Source organism: Opisthocomus hoazin, chromosome 22 (assembly GCF_030867145.1).
Source record: "Opisthocomus hoazin isolate bOpiHoa1 chromosome 22, bOpiHoa1.hap1, whole genome shotgun sequence".
Taxonomy (NCBI): domain Eukaryota; kingdom Metazoa; phylum Chordata; class Aves; order Opisthocomiformes; family Opisthocomidae; genus Opisthocomus; species Opisthocomus hoazin.
This window is the reverse complement of record NC_134435.1, coordinates 6,466,743-6,481,608: the sequence shown is the minus strand read 5'-3', so window position 1 is coordinate 6,481,608 and position 14,866 is coordinate 6,466,743. Positions and strand designations below refer to the sequence as shown.

The 14,866-nt window shown below is 52.1% G+C and overlaps 1 protein-coding gene across 4 annotated transcripts in view; it reads left to right on the top strand.

The window, feature by feature from the left end:
* FLT4 (fms related receptor tyrosine kinase 4) overlaps nucleotides 1-14,866 on the top strand; it is a 59,714-nt gene that overhangs the window by 39,563 nt on the left and 5,285 nt on the right. For 3 of the 4 annotated variants that reach the window (XR_012766052.1, XM_075441661.1, XM_075441658.1), the window contains exons 12-29: nucleotides 2,268-2,376; nucleotides 3,404-3,763; nucleotides 4,013-4,159; nucleotides 4,822-4,953; nucleotides 5,239-5,345; nucleotides 5,642-5,777; nucleotides 6,566-6,670; nucleotides 8,210-8,323; nucleotides 8,561-8,649; nucleotides 8,945-9,092; nucleotides 9,667-9,761; nucleotides 10,117-10,239; nucleotides 10,662-10,773; nucleotides 11,142-11,241; nucleotides 11,735-11,840; nucleotides 12,719-12,858; nucleotides 13,551-13,674; nucleotides 14,456-14,541. Coding sequence is in view for 3 of the 4 variants with exons in the window: in XM_075441661.1 (XP_075297776.1) it covers nucleotides 2,268-2,376; nucleotides 3,404-3,763; nucleotides 4,013-4,159; nucleotides 4,822-4,953; nucleotides 5,239-5,345; nucleotides 5,642-5,777; nucleotides 6,566-6,670; nucleotides 8,210-8,323; nucleotides 8,561-8,649; nucleotides 8,945-9,092; nucleotides 9,667-9,761; nucleotides 10,117-10,239; nucleotides 10,662-10,773; nucleotides 11,142-11,241; nucleotides 11,735-11,840; nucleotides 12,719-12,858; nucleotides 13,551-13,674; nucleotides 14,456-14,541 (2,333 nt within the window). In the remaining variant the exon portion in view is untranslated. The remainder of the gene's footprint in view (nucleotides 1-2,267; nucleotides 2,377-3,403; nucleotides 3,764-4,012; nucleotides 4,160-4,821; nucleotides 4,954-5,238; nucleotides 5,346-5,641; nucleotides 5,778-6,565; nucleotides 6,671-8,209; nucleotides 8,324-8,560; nucleotides 8,650-8,944; nucleotides 9,093-9,666; nucleotides 9,762-10,116; nucleotides 10,240-10,661; nucleotides 10,774-11,141; nucleotides 11,242-11,734; nucleotides 11,841-12,718; nucleotides 12,859-13,550; nucleotides 13,675-14,455; nucleotides 14,542-14,866) is intronic. The other variant, XM_075441660.1, reaches the window with a different exon arrangement.

Below are 14,866 nucleotides of genomic sequence, written 5' to 3'. Positions count from 1 at the left end.
GGCTCCCATGGCCATTTCTGAGCATTCCTGTTTGAGCTGTTCTGGGAGGGCCAAACCCGGCAGATCAGCCTGGGAAGGGAGAACGGGAGTCACAGACTGACTGGGAAATCTCTGGCCTCTGGAACGTGCGCGTGTGTGGTGGGGCATTTCATCCAGCTGTCCCCATCCCCGTGGGGCAAGGGTACTATGGAGATGCTGGCGTCCATCCGCCGCAGGTTTGTGAGCGAGAGCACGTGTGCCCCACAGAGCCCACTTCTCCATCGCAGCGTTTCCTCTCTGGAAGGAACATCTCTCCCTCGCTGCAGCGTGTGACCTGCCAGCAGCCAGACGCTGCTTGCTGCCTGTTGCTTTCCGTCTCTCTGGTAGCCGCGAGTGTCAGGTCTGCGCCGTGACGGGGTTCCTGTTCCCGCCGGTGTCGGGCACCAGCCGCTCGCAGAGGGATGCAGAACAAACAAACGGGCCCCCGTTTCCGAAAGTCACTTCCTGTTTTCCTACACACCTCCAAAGGCACTTCCCGTCTCCCGGCCTGGCCGGGAGTTCGTCACTCTGCCAGAAGGGTGGCAGGGGCAGATGCTGCTCCTCCCAGAGCAGCCGAAGGGAGAGGCAGGGATCCGTGCCCCCAGGGAGGCGAGCAGGGGTGGTGGGAGCTCCTGGGTGAGAAGCCCTTGTGTCCCCCTCCAGGTGTGACTCTCATTTTGGTCCCTTTTGATCTTTCCCTTTTTTCCCCCCTTTCCTTGTCCCTCTTGTCTTCCTCCTGTTCCTCAGCCGTCCTTCTCATTCTTCGTCTGTTTAGTTGTAACCGTCCTGGAGGTCCAACTCAGGTGCAGGCCAGGGATGTGCAAGAGCTCTTCCACTTGTGGTGGGACACTATGTCCTCAAATCTGCTTTCTATCACTCTCCTTCTTTCCACCTGTCTTCTCTTACCGTCCTCCTCTGGTTTTTATCCTGTCTGGAAAGGCCAGGATGAGCAATAAGGTGCGCGGTGCACAGCCGTGCACTGCAGACAGCAGGATGATGTCAAATCCAGAAACCCCAACTCCAACGTAACAGTGCAGATTAGAAGGAAAATCCCCAGAAACAGGAAAGGCAGCACACAAAAGTGCCAGCAGTAGGGTCACTTCAGCTGTACTGAATAACTCCAAGAAACGGAAAAGGCAATGCACAAAAGTACTAGTAATAAGGTCACTTTAACTGCATTGAATATGCACTGAATGGATGACTGTTCCTTCTGATTAACACAAGCTAATGCATTGCCACTTAGAACGGAAACGCTTCCGAAAGTCTATGGGATGAACAGTAAAAGCGAAGTAGTTTCCCTGTAGGAACACAATTTTTTTTGCATTTTAAGCATTGTGTCATTAGAAGAATTTTTGCATGTGATTAACTTGTCATTTAAACTGGTAGGGAGGAGAAACTTGTGCTTCAGACTGCAGATCTCCTCTAAGGGGAGTGCTTGTAACACAGTTGGCAGCTGACACGTGTGCACGGTGAGCCGGGAGGAGGAAAGCAGCCTTTCTCCCCAGCTGCCCTTCCTGGCTTATTTGGAGGCAGCATCTCCTGGGTCCGTGCTCCCAGGACAGCAGCCTGGCTGTTTGCCCAATCTTAGTCACATCTTGCTGGAAGGAGGGAGAAGGAAGCTTTCAGGAACATGTCTGTGTACACTTGGAATTTAAAGGGAGAAGGTGACAGCTCTTCCTGAAGTGGTGAGAGCTGGGATGCTTTCACAGCTTTGATTTCCCCTTACAGATAAAAGGAGTGCTTGCAGGTCTGTAAGTGTCTGTAAACTCCACTGAACTCTGTGGGACACCAAGCAGTCACTTCACTGCAGAGGGCTCAGGGAATCAAAGCCGTAGTGTCTTTTCCCTTTCTCCCACTGTTGTAAAGCTCAGCAGGAGCTTAGCCATCCCCTCAGCCCTGCGTTGTGTTGATGGCCCCCTTGCTGGGAACCGGCCTGTCCCCGTGGTGACCCGAGGGGCTTAGCAAGAAGTTTGTTCCTGTGGAGAGGCATCTACGCTAGCCGGGCTCCATAAAAAGGACACAGATCAGGAAAACCATGTTGCTGTTGCTAGAGCCAGCAGATGGGGCTTGAAATGCAAGAAAGGGCTATTAAATAAGGGGCTATTTTTCCATAACCCTTTCCCAGGTACAGCTACTGCCTGGGGCCAGGCTTGCTGTGTGCTTTGCTGTCTGCCAGAGAGCAGCGCTGTTCTTGCTTCTCTTCCCTCTTGCCCTTCCTAACTCTTTTTTATGCTCTCTTCCCCCATCAGACAGTCAGCAAACTGGCCATCCAGGAAGCGAATGTCTCAGCCATGTACAAGTGCATCGCCTCTAACAAAGTGGGTCGAGACGAGCGGCTGATCTACTTCTACGTGACCAGTGAGTACTGTGGACGTGTCCTCCACCTGCATCAGCCGAGCTCTCGGCTTGACATAGGCAGGTCCCTAGACTGGCCGGGTCCTGTCATTCACAGTTGCACGTTAAAGAGCAACTGGGAAGCCAGCAGAGCTACCCCAGAGCTCTGCTGGGTGGCAAAGGGCTGGAGCCCTGGCAGCAGACAGCACACGCAGAGCCGGGCAGGCAGACCTGGGGCTGAGCCGGTGCTGCCGGTGCCTCTGCCCTGAGCAGCCCTGGCGTGTCCTGGGCTGTGGATGTCCTCCTGGCCTAGGCAGCTCCCCGGGCCAGGGACATGAGCCTCCTCTAGTGGTACTGCCGACCAGCCCTCGGCAGGGTCCCCACCGGGGTTTGGGGTTTGGTGCTGGGAGGAAGCTGAGTTTGTAGAAGCCAGAGCCCAGCAGTGTGGGCTGGAGTCATGGTCCATATGGCGCTGGATAAGCTTCTTGCCAGTGGTCCCCTGTGCTGGCAGGTGTCTGTCCCTGTCCGCTGGGGACAGGGAGCCCAGTGAGGGCATAGCAGAGGCTTGTCTTCACGCCTCTCCGGACAGCCCCAGAAGCCTGGGCTCGTGGCCCTCGTATGTACCTGTGCTGTCAGAGCCACCAGCTTTCATGGAGGCAGATGGACATCTTCAGTCGCTGTTCCTGTAATGCTCTGCATCAGTGGTTGTGCAGCCTGGGTGTGTAACTGCCTGCGTGTGTAAAAGCAGGCACGTGTGCAATCCAGAACACTGCAGCTGAGCTGAGAGCAGTAACCGCCTAATTCAGACCTCCCAGACTTGTTTCACTTGTGACCCCATCTTAATTTGACCCTGGGACTTCAGCATATCCCTTAGCACTTGCTGGGCTTAAGCTGCTGGTTGATAGCAGTTTGCATGTCACAGTTCTGCTCTAGATTGATTTCCTTTACCCTGGCTGAGGGTCTCAGAGAGCCGAGCCTAAGGAGACAATTTCATTGTATCTGGCAGCTCAGCCATGAAAACTCATTCACATGTTCATTTCCTTCCTGAAAGCCATTCCAGATGGGTTCGAGATTGAGTCCCAGCCCTCAGAAGAGCCCATAGAGGGGCAAGACCTACAGCTGAGCTGCAATGCGGACAACTACACCTACGAGAACCTGCAGTGGTATCGGCTGAACCTCTCCAAGCTCCATGACGAGGAGGGCAACCCCCTCGTGCTGGACTGCAAGAACGTCCACCACTATGCCACCAAGATGCAGGGGGAGCTACGCTTCCAGCCTGACTCCAATGATGCAACCTTGCTGCTCACCATCCCCAACATCTCCCTGGGCGAGGAGGGAGACTACGTGTGCGAGGTGCAGAACCGGAAGACCCGGGAGAAGCACTGCCACAAGAAATACATCTCAGTGCAGGGTGAGGGTCCACAGGGCAGGCGGGAGTGACACAGGAGAGCTGGTGCTCTTGTTGCCATCAGCTTCCCAGCCTGTCCCCAGGGGAAGCCATGCAAGAAAGCTAAACTCAAGGTGGCAAAGGCAGGGCACCTGGGTTCTCAAGACACCCTTCAGCAGGGGTCAGAGACCCAAAGCCCCCCAGGAACACAGATATTCTTTTGATCAATCAGTTTCCCGTTTTCCCCTCCTCCTCTTTGTGCTGCCTCTCCAGCCCTGGAGATCCCCCGCCTCAAGCAGAACCTGACAGACATTTGGGTGAACATCAGTGACTCCATAGAGATGCGCTGTAAGGTGGACGGCAACCACGTTCCTGAAATCAGCTGGTACAAAGACGAGAAACTGGTGGAAGAAGTGTCAGGTACAGTGGGCTGGGGGTGAATACAAGGTAGGGCACCATGTCTGGTAGCTGGAGAGCTGAACACTGCTGGGTTCTGGGAGCTGCTGTGCCCAAAGGCACCCATTCGCTGAATTGGCTGAACTCTGATTTTAATCATGTTCTGTCCAAGTTTGATGCAGTCTCACTGGCCAAGTCTATGCCCTAGGGCCTGGCTCAGCATTGTCTATTCGTGTGCACATTCAGCTGGAGAGCAGAGAGAAAGAGATAAATCATTCATCTTTTTACTCCCAGCCCAGTGCCTGGCATCTGTGCTCACACAGGGACCAACCCAGATCCCATGGAAGGAACATGGGAAGGATCCAGACACATTGCAGAGGGAAAGGAACAGGTCCTGGAGCTGAAGCAGAGCTTGACACATCAGCTGGACTGCCTGGGCACTGTCCCCATCCAGCGTTGTCTGCAGGGGTTTCATCCCCTCCGTACGCTGCCTAGGGAAGGCCCCTCCAGGGTATTTCTGGGGCCATCAGGCCACAGAAGAGAGCCTCCACCAGCTGGTGCAGTTTCACTCTGCCATCTAAAATGAACCAGCCAAAAAACAGGAGCCTTATTTTGAGCCTAAATGAGTCCAGTATGCTAATCCCCCCTCCCTGTGAGTGACCACCACAACCCTCTGCGCCTTACAGGGATCGACCTGGCAGACTTCAACCAGAGGCTGAGCATTCAGAGGGTGAGGGAAGAGGATGCTGGGCTCTACCTGTGCAGCGTCTGCAACGCTAAGGGCTGTGTGAACTCCTCGGCCAGCGTCTCCGTGGAAGGTACCAGCAGCCATGACACCCCTGGGGATGAGGGGGGAGAGTAGGAGCATGGCCAAGGTCCCATGCCTCCTCCCTGTGACACCAGGCAGCAGGAGGCAGTGAAAGCCCCTAGGCCTTGCTGGTGGCATGGTGCTCTCACAGGAAGATCTGTAGTCGAGAGCATGTTTAGCTCGCGCAAACACAGCTCCCCAGTCTTGCCACATCCTGAAGCAGGCCACAAGGGATGGCTGAGCTGGGGCACGGAATGGGAATCTCTGAAGCTATGATTTCCCTCCCGTCCCACAGGCTCTGATGACAGGACCAACGTGGAGATTGTCATCCTGATTGGGACTGGGGTTATCGCTGTTTTCTTCTGGATCCTCCTTATCCTCATCTTCTGTAACATCAAAAGGGTATGTGACTGTCCCAGGGCAGGGGAGGTGGCTTAGCAGGGCCTGGGACAACAGTATTGCCGTGATGTGGGGCTGTATGACAGCATCCGCTAAAAGGAGGTCATTGAGCGATGCTTCAAGCGCTCTCACTACCAAGGGCAGGGTGCATAAGGGCTGTGGTAAAGGAAGTGACAGGGAATGGCCTTTGCCAGGGGGAAGCAGATCAAGGCATGCAAAGGAACCAAATCCTCTCTGGGAGTCAGCACCCAGTGCAGGGAGGGCATCTCCTCACCCTGTGCGTTGTCCGATTCCTGCAGCCTGCCCACGCAGACATCAAGACGGGCTACCTCTCCATCATCATGGACCCCGGCGAGGTGCCCTTGGAGGAGCAGTGCGAGTACCTGCCTTATGATTCCAGCAAGTGGGAGTTCCCGCGAGACCGCCTGCGCCTAGGTGAGCTGGGCCCCATCTCTGAAGCTAGGGCTTCCCACAAGCCCTTCAAACCCACCTTCCAGGTTTCTTTACACACCTCTGTGTATTTAATGCCTTCTTTCTGCCTCAGCCTTCCTGTCTTCTTCCCCAGACTGTCCCTAAAGCCCAGCTGTGCCTGGGAAATTTCTCTGGGTCTGACTATGGACAAGTCTGAGCCAACTGTAAGCCCAGACTCTCCCAGTGTACCCACACAGGCATCACTGAGACCAGGAGAGTTCTAGGCATGCTTTAAAACACATTCTTCAACTGGCAATCTGGACAGAACATCCCAGTCCATGGCAGGTACCCCGAGTTCAGGAATAGGATTGCACCCATTATCCTCCTCATGCTGAGACACCCACCTACAGTCTCTTCCCTCTGTCTGGGAGGGTTATAAAGGCTGCAGACTACCTTTGAGGCACAGAGCAGTGACATTAGCCCTGGCTGTTCTGCTGCAAGGTGTCACATTTACCTTTCCCACACGGTCTGCTCGAGGGCAACAAACAGCCCCTCACTTCTGCAGAGCCATTTCCTTCCTCTGCTTTGTCCATGCCAGCTCTGTCTCAGTTCCTCCCATCATCCTTTCTCTTGTTCTCTCCAACAGAGCAAGCAGCCACCTGGGAAGGGCATACGTTCCACTCCTTCCTTTTCCTTTATAACCTTTTTTCTTTCTTCTTCCCACGGTTTCCTCTTGATTTTTTTGTTTTTTCATTCCATTCTGCATGTGCTGCACCTGCCTTCCTTCACACTGCTTCTCTACTTGCCCGTAGGTAAAGTCCTGGGTCATGGTGCCTTTGGGAAGGTGGTGGAAGCATCAGCGTTTGGGATCAACAAAAGTAACAGCTGTGAGACCGTAGCAGTCAAAATGTTGAAAGGTATGTGGACAGCAAAGCAGAATATGGAGTCTGTGTGGACAGCGAAGGATGAGGCATCTGCCAGGGAATGTCCACCCTGTAAATCCCTGTCTTTTGCATAAGGCATTTGTTAAGGCCCTGGAAAATGTTTTATCTCCCACAAGAGCTCCGGGGTGCTTCTGCTTGAGCCAGTCCTGAAGTAGGGGAAAGGAGTTGACGCCAGCCTTTTAATTTATGGCTCCCTGGCCTCAGCACAGTTGATCCTCTTGGCCTCCCCTCGTGGATGCTTTCGCCCCATTCAGCTGCACTGGGAGGCAAGTGGCAGAGCAGACAGCAGGGACTTGAGGAACTCAGCTTTCAAGGAAATTTAGCTCTCTGCAAAGGCAAAGAATGAAATTAGTCTTAAAGGAAGAACAAGAATACAGAGCCCCTCTTTGGCAGGTCACTGAAGGAAGTGTTGCTCCGTTACCTTCTTCCAAATGTGCCTGTATCTTGTGTTTATGGGCCAGGTTCAGAGCTGGGTAAGGAAGCACGCTGCAGCTCTTACCCAGATCTGAGGGCTAAATTGATTTTGCACCCAAAGCCTGATCAACCCAGGGTGAGATTTTAAGCTTTTATAGCCATGCTTTGCAACAGGCATCCAGAACGTTATTCTGTAATGTGGCACCCAACAAAATACCAAGGCGGTCTCTGGGCAGTAGCGGCCTGTATCTGGAGACGGAGCGATGGCTTGTCTCAGCAGAATGGAGCACTGCAAGGGTACAGATGGGCTGCACAGCAACTGCAGAGGGAAGCCTGGTCGTGCAAGGTTGCTTTACAGTCCTTTGAGGCATGGCTCTCGCCTGGCCCATCAGCTGCAGCTCAAGAGGATGCCTCTCCCTTTCTCAGACTAGATTTACAAACTCCCAAGGAAGGCAAAATGCATATGAGGAAGCAGGGAAGTATGAAAAAGGCACACAAAACCAGAGAACAAACCCTGAGGGTAAAACAGAGGATCAAGAGGTGGTGCGAATTAGGCACTCAGAGCGAAGGTGCAGTACAGAGAGCTGGCAGGGACACAGCGCTGTGTTTGCTATTGGAGAGGAATCATAAAAAGGTATTCTGGGTTTGAGCTGCGAAAGCTGCTGTCTTCAGTCATGATCAAAAGACTCAGATGCATTTTGTTTCTAATTTTCCTTCAAATTGCTTTATGGTTTGTTTTCTCTGTTTGGAGGCTGAAGGGGCAGAGACTCAAACACGTCCACCTGTATGTGAGTCTCAAGTGATGTTTTTCCCTGCACGGCTCTCACAAGGAAAAATCTGTTGGACACAGGTTGTGTTGTCTTTTGCCCTGGGTCCCTGCACCTGCAGGGAGCACCTCACATGTTACAGCAGGGATCCTGGGAGCTCCAGACAAGGCTCTGAGGTTTCATATGGAAACATGCAATAACAAAATATACCAAGGCTTTGGGGTCACAGCCTCCTCAGCAAGACTCACATTAACACTCTGCTAAGAGAAGGGTGACGAGGGGGAGTGAAAAGCTGTGAGGAGATGTCATGATGTGGTCTGTGTGTTTCCAGAGGGAGCTACAGCAAGTGAGCACAAGGCACTGATGTCAGAGCTGAAGATTCTCATTCACATCGGGAATCACCTCAACGTGGTGAATTTGCTGGGTGCCTGTACCAAACCCAATGGTAAATATCCCAGGGCAGCAGGCTGTGCCTGCTCCCAGAGATCAGTCCTCGTCCCCTGTACCCTCTCTGCTGGCCACACGTGTGACCGCAGGGACATGCAGGGATGTTATCGGTGTGCCTGTGTGCACTTAGGGCAAGTGCCACAGCTCAGTGAAACTGCACGTAACATGAGTTGGGGCAAACTGTGACCATGCCAAGCTCTTACCTCCTCCCCGACCTTTGGTTTCTTCTCACCAGGTCCACTTATGGTTATTGTCGAGTTCTGCAAGTATGGAAACCTCTCCAACTACCTGCGGACCAAGCGGGAAGGATTCAGTCCTTACAGGGTAAGTAGCTTCCTTTGCCCCTAGGGACCTGTCCCATGGCCAGGGAAGAAAGATGTGTAGCCTGGAACATGATCTGACAGTGGGAAAAAGACACACTCTTCTAGCAGCAGGTCAACTTTACACAGTGATCCTGGCTCATATGCACATCAGGGAAGTAATTTCTTTCTGCAACGAAGCATAGGTGCTTCCAGGCCAGAATAACTGTCTAAGAGCAGGGCAAGACTGTGTAGCTCCTGGGTGCAGGGGTTACAATGTGTGTTGCCTGCTGAGGTTTTTGTTTTGGTCTCCTGGCCAGGAAAAGTCTCCCAGGCTGCGTATTCAGGTCCAGTCCATCGTGGAGGCAGTGAGAGCAGACAGGAGGAGTCGTTCTGGGACTAGCGACAGCGCTATCTTCAACCGCTTGCTGATGCACAAGAGCCAGACAGCACAACCCATCCAGGAAGGTAATACTCCAGCCTTAGCAGTGGCTCCTCACCTGGCTCACCAAAAAAATGCAAGACTTGGCTAACTTGGGGAATGGGTAGGGCATCACAGTGGGCAGCTGGGCCCCAGCTTCGGAGGTGATCACTCACTGTTGTGTGGCAATTCCCTGAACAAGGGCTATTGCATTCATCTGTTTTCTCTTGTAATAGACTCTTGAAACCCAAAAGTGAGGATTAAATCCCTTTGGATTTTTTTAGCCAAAAGAAAGGAGAACTGAGGGAGACCTCAGTGGCTCCACCCTAGGACAGAAATGATGAGCTGACCTACAAAGTCCCTTCCAGCACTGTTCCCCACAACTCTGTCTGACTGAAGTGTGCTGGAGGCTGGACTCATTCTCCTCACACTTGAGCAGGTTCCTGCCATGCACTTGCTGCACCAAGGCAGAAAATCCTAGAGGGGAGCTGGTGACTCCAGTTAGCACTGAGGACTAGCTGTATCTCAGCAAGGGTCTGGTTGTATCCCACGGTCCTGGAAAGGGGCAAGGAGGACAGGAGACTGCTCACTGTCTGATCTTTTTCTTGTACTCCTGGACAGTGGATGACTTGTGGCAAAGTCCTTTGACTATGGAAGACCTGATCTGCTATAGCTTCCAGGTAGCACGTGGCATGGAGTTCCTGGCATCCCGAAAGGTGAGTTCACCCTTTCTTTCACTCCCCTCTTCTTTTGTCCACGCTTGACCAGAGAAAGCCTGCCTAGAGCCACAGACAGGTGACACGCAGAGAGATTCAGTGATCTGCCTCACACTTCTCAGGAAGTCTGAGGCAGCTCTGTGTGCACAAAGATGTGAACTTAGTTCTCTTGCATGTCATCCTCTCCTTAACTATCTCCCTTTGAAATTTTTTATCTTTAGCTCCTTCCCACCTCCACCATTCACCCATTACAGCTGAGGTTCACGATGGAAAGATAGGGGAGGGGCTGCTCTGCACTTTCTGATGGTGGTTCCTGTCTCTCTGATTTTGTCCTTTCATCTTCGTGTGCCCTCAGTGCATCCACAGAGACCTGGCGGCTCGCAATATCCTGCTGTCAGAGAACAACGTGGTAAAGATCTGTGACTTCGGCCTGGCCCGGGACATCTACAAGGACCCGGACTATGTCAGGAAAGGCAGTGTGAGTGCCATCTTCTCAAACCCCATACAGACTGGGCCCCCTTGAGGTTGTTCATAAACTACTCTGAGGCTGGAATAAACTGAGGAAAAGATGACAAAGGAGGAGTGGAACCACTTATGTGGCTGGGACCAGGAACCATTGGCCCAATGATGTATGTGCTGTCCTCCTTCTCCATTACCAGACCTCTGTCTCCTTCCTTCTGCCCCTCTGTCTGTCATTAACTTGCTCTTCTTTCTTTATACACTTTCCTCCCCCTTTCAGTGTCTCCATCCCTCCCTCTGGCCTAACCAAACCTCCATTCGTCGATGGAGAGAGGAGCAGGGCTATCAGCTCTGGTTTCCTTTCATCCCGTTGCTACAAGAAGGGCTGTCCTGGGACATGTCCCTGACTGAATGCTTGTACCTTGCCTCTCCTTCCTGCAGGCCCGTCTCCCACTGAAGTGGATGGCTCCAGAGAGCATCTTCGACAAGGTCTACACTACCCAGAGTGATGTCTGGTCCTTTGGGGTCCTCCTCTGGGAAATCTTCTCACTAGGTGAGTGCTAATGAGGGTTACACGCTGCTGAGGGAGACCTTTCTTCCCACGTAGCAGTTTGGTGGGTGAGTTTGTGCAGGAGGCCCCGACACTCTGAAGCATGTCTAAGGAGTGATGGGAAGAGATCAATGCAGGCCAAAAAAAATATGGAGGCCATATCCACCCATGAAGAGAGCGATGGGGAGACAGACATGCAGAGGTGGCCTCTCCACTGAGTCAGAGAAACCTGTCTCAGGTAGCACCAAGGACTTGGGCTGTGTATGAGAAGTGACCACATCTCCCAGTGTTTTTGGAGGAAAGGAAGTCTCAGAAGGACTGGTTTCCGATGACACATTTCATGTTCCCACCCCTCTTCAAACCTCCTTTAGGGGCATCTCCATACCCTGGCGTCCAGATCAATGAGGAGTTCTGCCAGAGGCTCAAAGATGGTACCAGGATGAGAGCCCCAGAGTACGCCACAGCAGAAATGTGAGTCAGAAACCTCACAGATCACAGCACTGGTGAGAGCAGAGCCTTCTGTGGGATGGTAGAAACCTCCCAGATCCCAGCATAGGACAGGACAGGCCCTTCTGTGGAATGCAAAGACCTTTCAGCCATGGCTGGGGATGAGCCAACAGATCCTTCACTCCAGGCATCTCCCTGGGGGGCAAGCCAGATGGGTTCAAACCAGAGCTATATAGGTACCCTTGCATACCCATGCTGGGATGGGTCTGTAAGTGGGCAATGTGCTTTACCACTCTGAAGGGTATCAGAGGTGTCTGAATTAGCTCCTTGTACACTGTTAGTGCATAATGAACCAGCCCCCTTCCAGTAGGTCCACATGGCCAATGTGCTGGGGGGTGCCGAGCTTTCCTTCACAGCACAGGTGCATGTTGTCCCAGTGGGCACCATGTGGGTGGGAGCTGCAGAGTGGGGTAGGAGGGGGTTTCCGTGGCATAAAACCAGCATCTCTTCTTGGCAGTTACCGTATAATGCTGAGCTGCTGGCACGGCGATCCCAAGGAGAGGCCAACTTTCTCCGACTTGGTGGAGATATTGGGGAACCTTCTTCAGGAAAACGTCCAGCAGGTGAAAACCTCTCTGTGTCCACGCTCAGCTCCAGACAGCTCTTTCTTCTCCCACTGGTAGCTCCCTCGCTGTGCCCTCCTCTGACTCCCTGCCCAATGCAGTACCTTTGCGTAGACCAAGGGATAACACAGGGTTTCCTGGATCAGAGAGGTCTGATTCCCAGAGCCACTGGAGAGCTCATTTCTGCGGTAGCCCTCTAACTGCATCCTAATTTAGCTCCACTGCTTGCAAGGGTGGGTGCCCTCTCAGTCGTCATTCCGGTATTTCCATCCTAATCCCCAGATGATTATTTGAAATTTTTCAGCTGAGTCAAGGCCCTGGCACTCCTGCCTCCCACACGCCTGCATAATGAAAACCAGGATTTCACCAGGGTTTCTGAAACTCTATCCTCAGATCTAAATGTCAGGGCCATGTGAACCAAACAACTGTTCCCGTACAGCAGTCAGACACACAAATTTCTGTGAAACTATTACTAATCACGGCCATGCAGTAACCCACCAGGACTTTTAACTGCGATGAGTGTGCAGCTCTGATTTTAACATTTTCTTGATGTTCCATTTCATAAGATGATAGCTAAATGCTTAGATACGAGTACTGTCTCACCCTGACGTCCCTGATTTCAGCCTTTCAGCACTGGATCCCAGCACAGGCATGACTAAGCCACAATGACGTGCCCCTGGCGCACAGTGCTCTAAAACACTTGCAGCTGCTTAACGCAGAGGGCACAGAAATCTCCAGCCAGATATTTTTTCCCAGAAAAACAAACGACATAAAGGAGAAATCTTCCTCCCCAGCTCTGACAGCTTCTGCTTGTAGAGACCTTTCTTGTGGGAAAGCTCTCCCCTTCTTGTAAGGCCACTCTCTGTTCTTCCTACCAGGAAGGGAAGGATTACATCCCACTGAACGACTCTCACAGCTCGGAAGATGATGGTTTCTCCCAGGTGCCCTCCTCTGCCCAGCAAAACTCAGATGAAGAGGACTTTGACATGAGGATACGCTGCCACAGCCTAGCAGCAAGGTGAATCCCCTCTGAAAAGGGCAGAGAGCGCCCAGCAGGCAGCCAGCAGCTTGAGCTGTAAGGGAGCCTGAGGGAGATGGGTAGAAGCCAGTAGCAAGATGATGCAAAAATCCCAGGTGATCAGGTGTGATCCAAGCATTTAGGCCATACCATCTTGCTTATAAAAGCAAAATCACTTTCCTTTGCTGATGAGAAAGAGCCCTTGATGTGTAAGCCTATGACATTCCTTCTCCTGCCTCCAGCTATGCTGCCAGAGCATCATGTCCCACTAAAGGCATCGTGGCCCATCAGGTTGATGAGAAAAAAGGTGTCAGCTGGGTCTCTGCCCTTCGGCCAGTGCAGGAGTTTTGTCCTATCTCTTCCTAACTAACCCAAACAATTAGGCCTAGGCTTCTTGTCTCCGGGGGGCCATGACAGTGCGATGCCTGGAATTTGTATGACATTATACTGGTTATCCAAATTGGAGAGGTAATCAGGGCCTGATTTGATCAGGAAGTCTGGGCCCTCCCCACTGCAGAAGTAGTATGGGGTTAAGAGGCCTAAGGTGACCCCATTCCCCTCCCAAAATCCACCATTTGGGCCACCCACCTCCCTGCATACTTGGGCTGCACAGAGAGGAGGTTGGGTGCAGGTCCTGTTTGTTCAGGACATTGACTCTGTTGGTTTTACTGAATACAGTACGCTTCTGTCAGCAGATACTACAACTGTGTCTCGTTCCCTGGTTGTTTGACGGGAGGAAATCAGATCAGGTGTCCATCCAGGATAAAGACATTTGAAGAGTTTCCCATGACACATACAATGTACAAGGCACACCCGGTGAGTAGCATCTGAGTGGAGCCAAGTGGGGGGCAAAGAGATGTTCAGCTGCTTCCTGACACTTTTGCTGTTAAGATCGTGGAAGGAAGATCACTCCTATCTAATGTCAGTCTGTCTGTGTCAGTCCTGTTCAGTCCGTCCAGTCCTATGCACATTCATTTCTCCACCTGGCACATAGGGGTTTCTCTACAGCACAGCTTGTACTGCCCGAGTGTGAAATAGGGAGGTTAGATCTGCAAGCAAGGGGACCATAAAGGACCTCAGAGAAGAGCCTGCTCTTCACCCTTCTCAAATCTGTGAACGTGGCCTGGTTCAGAATACTGAAATCCAGCCAGGACTAGGTAAATCCAGAGTGCTTGTCTGTACCTCCTGTATCTTGACCCACATGGCAGTGTGCACTGGGACCCTCCTGGCCTCTCTGAACTGGGCTGATACTTACATCTCCTCTAGTGGTAAAACTTTAGTCATACCTGTAGTCTCAGAGGAAAATCTCACCTCTCACAGATTTGATGGTAATACATCTTCCAGGCAGGGAGCACTCTTTTTCCACAAAAGTGTCACTGAACTGCACACACAAGCCCTACCTTTGTATGTGCTGCTTTTAAGAAGGCAACTAAGAAAATCAGTTCCAGCAAGACCATGGAGCATGCTGGTAAAGTGCCCCTACTCCTTTTTCCCGTCACAGATACACATGATCTCATCTCCTGAATGATTCCTCATCCCTTCCCACTCTGATCAGTCGACAGGGATGTTACTGATAACTCCTGTTGCTTCCTTCCAGGACAATCAGACAGACAGTGGGATGGTTCTGGCATCTGAGGAATTTGAGAGGATAGAAAACCGACACAGAAAAGAAGGTGGATTCAGGTACTCCTTAAGTCTAGCCACTCAGACCTCCCCGCTGCCAAATGCAGTAGACCAGGAGGCAGCTCTTGGTGTCTCCCCATAGGGTATACCTCTTGGGGCTCTCAGCAGCAGCAGGGCTGTGGGCCTGGGGCCTGACAAGTCCATGCACACATTAATGAGAGGCAAAACACATGGAGAACAGACCTGCCTGCTGCTTCCTAGGGTTTACAAATATAAACTGTGCCTGTTCAATGAGAATGTGTCTGTTAAGATAATGACGCACAGTGGAGTGACAGTGTTAATAAAACTCTCAATGCTTATTGACATTTTCTGGTGAAATGTGTCA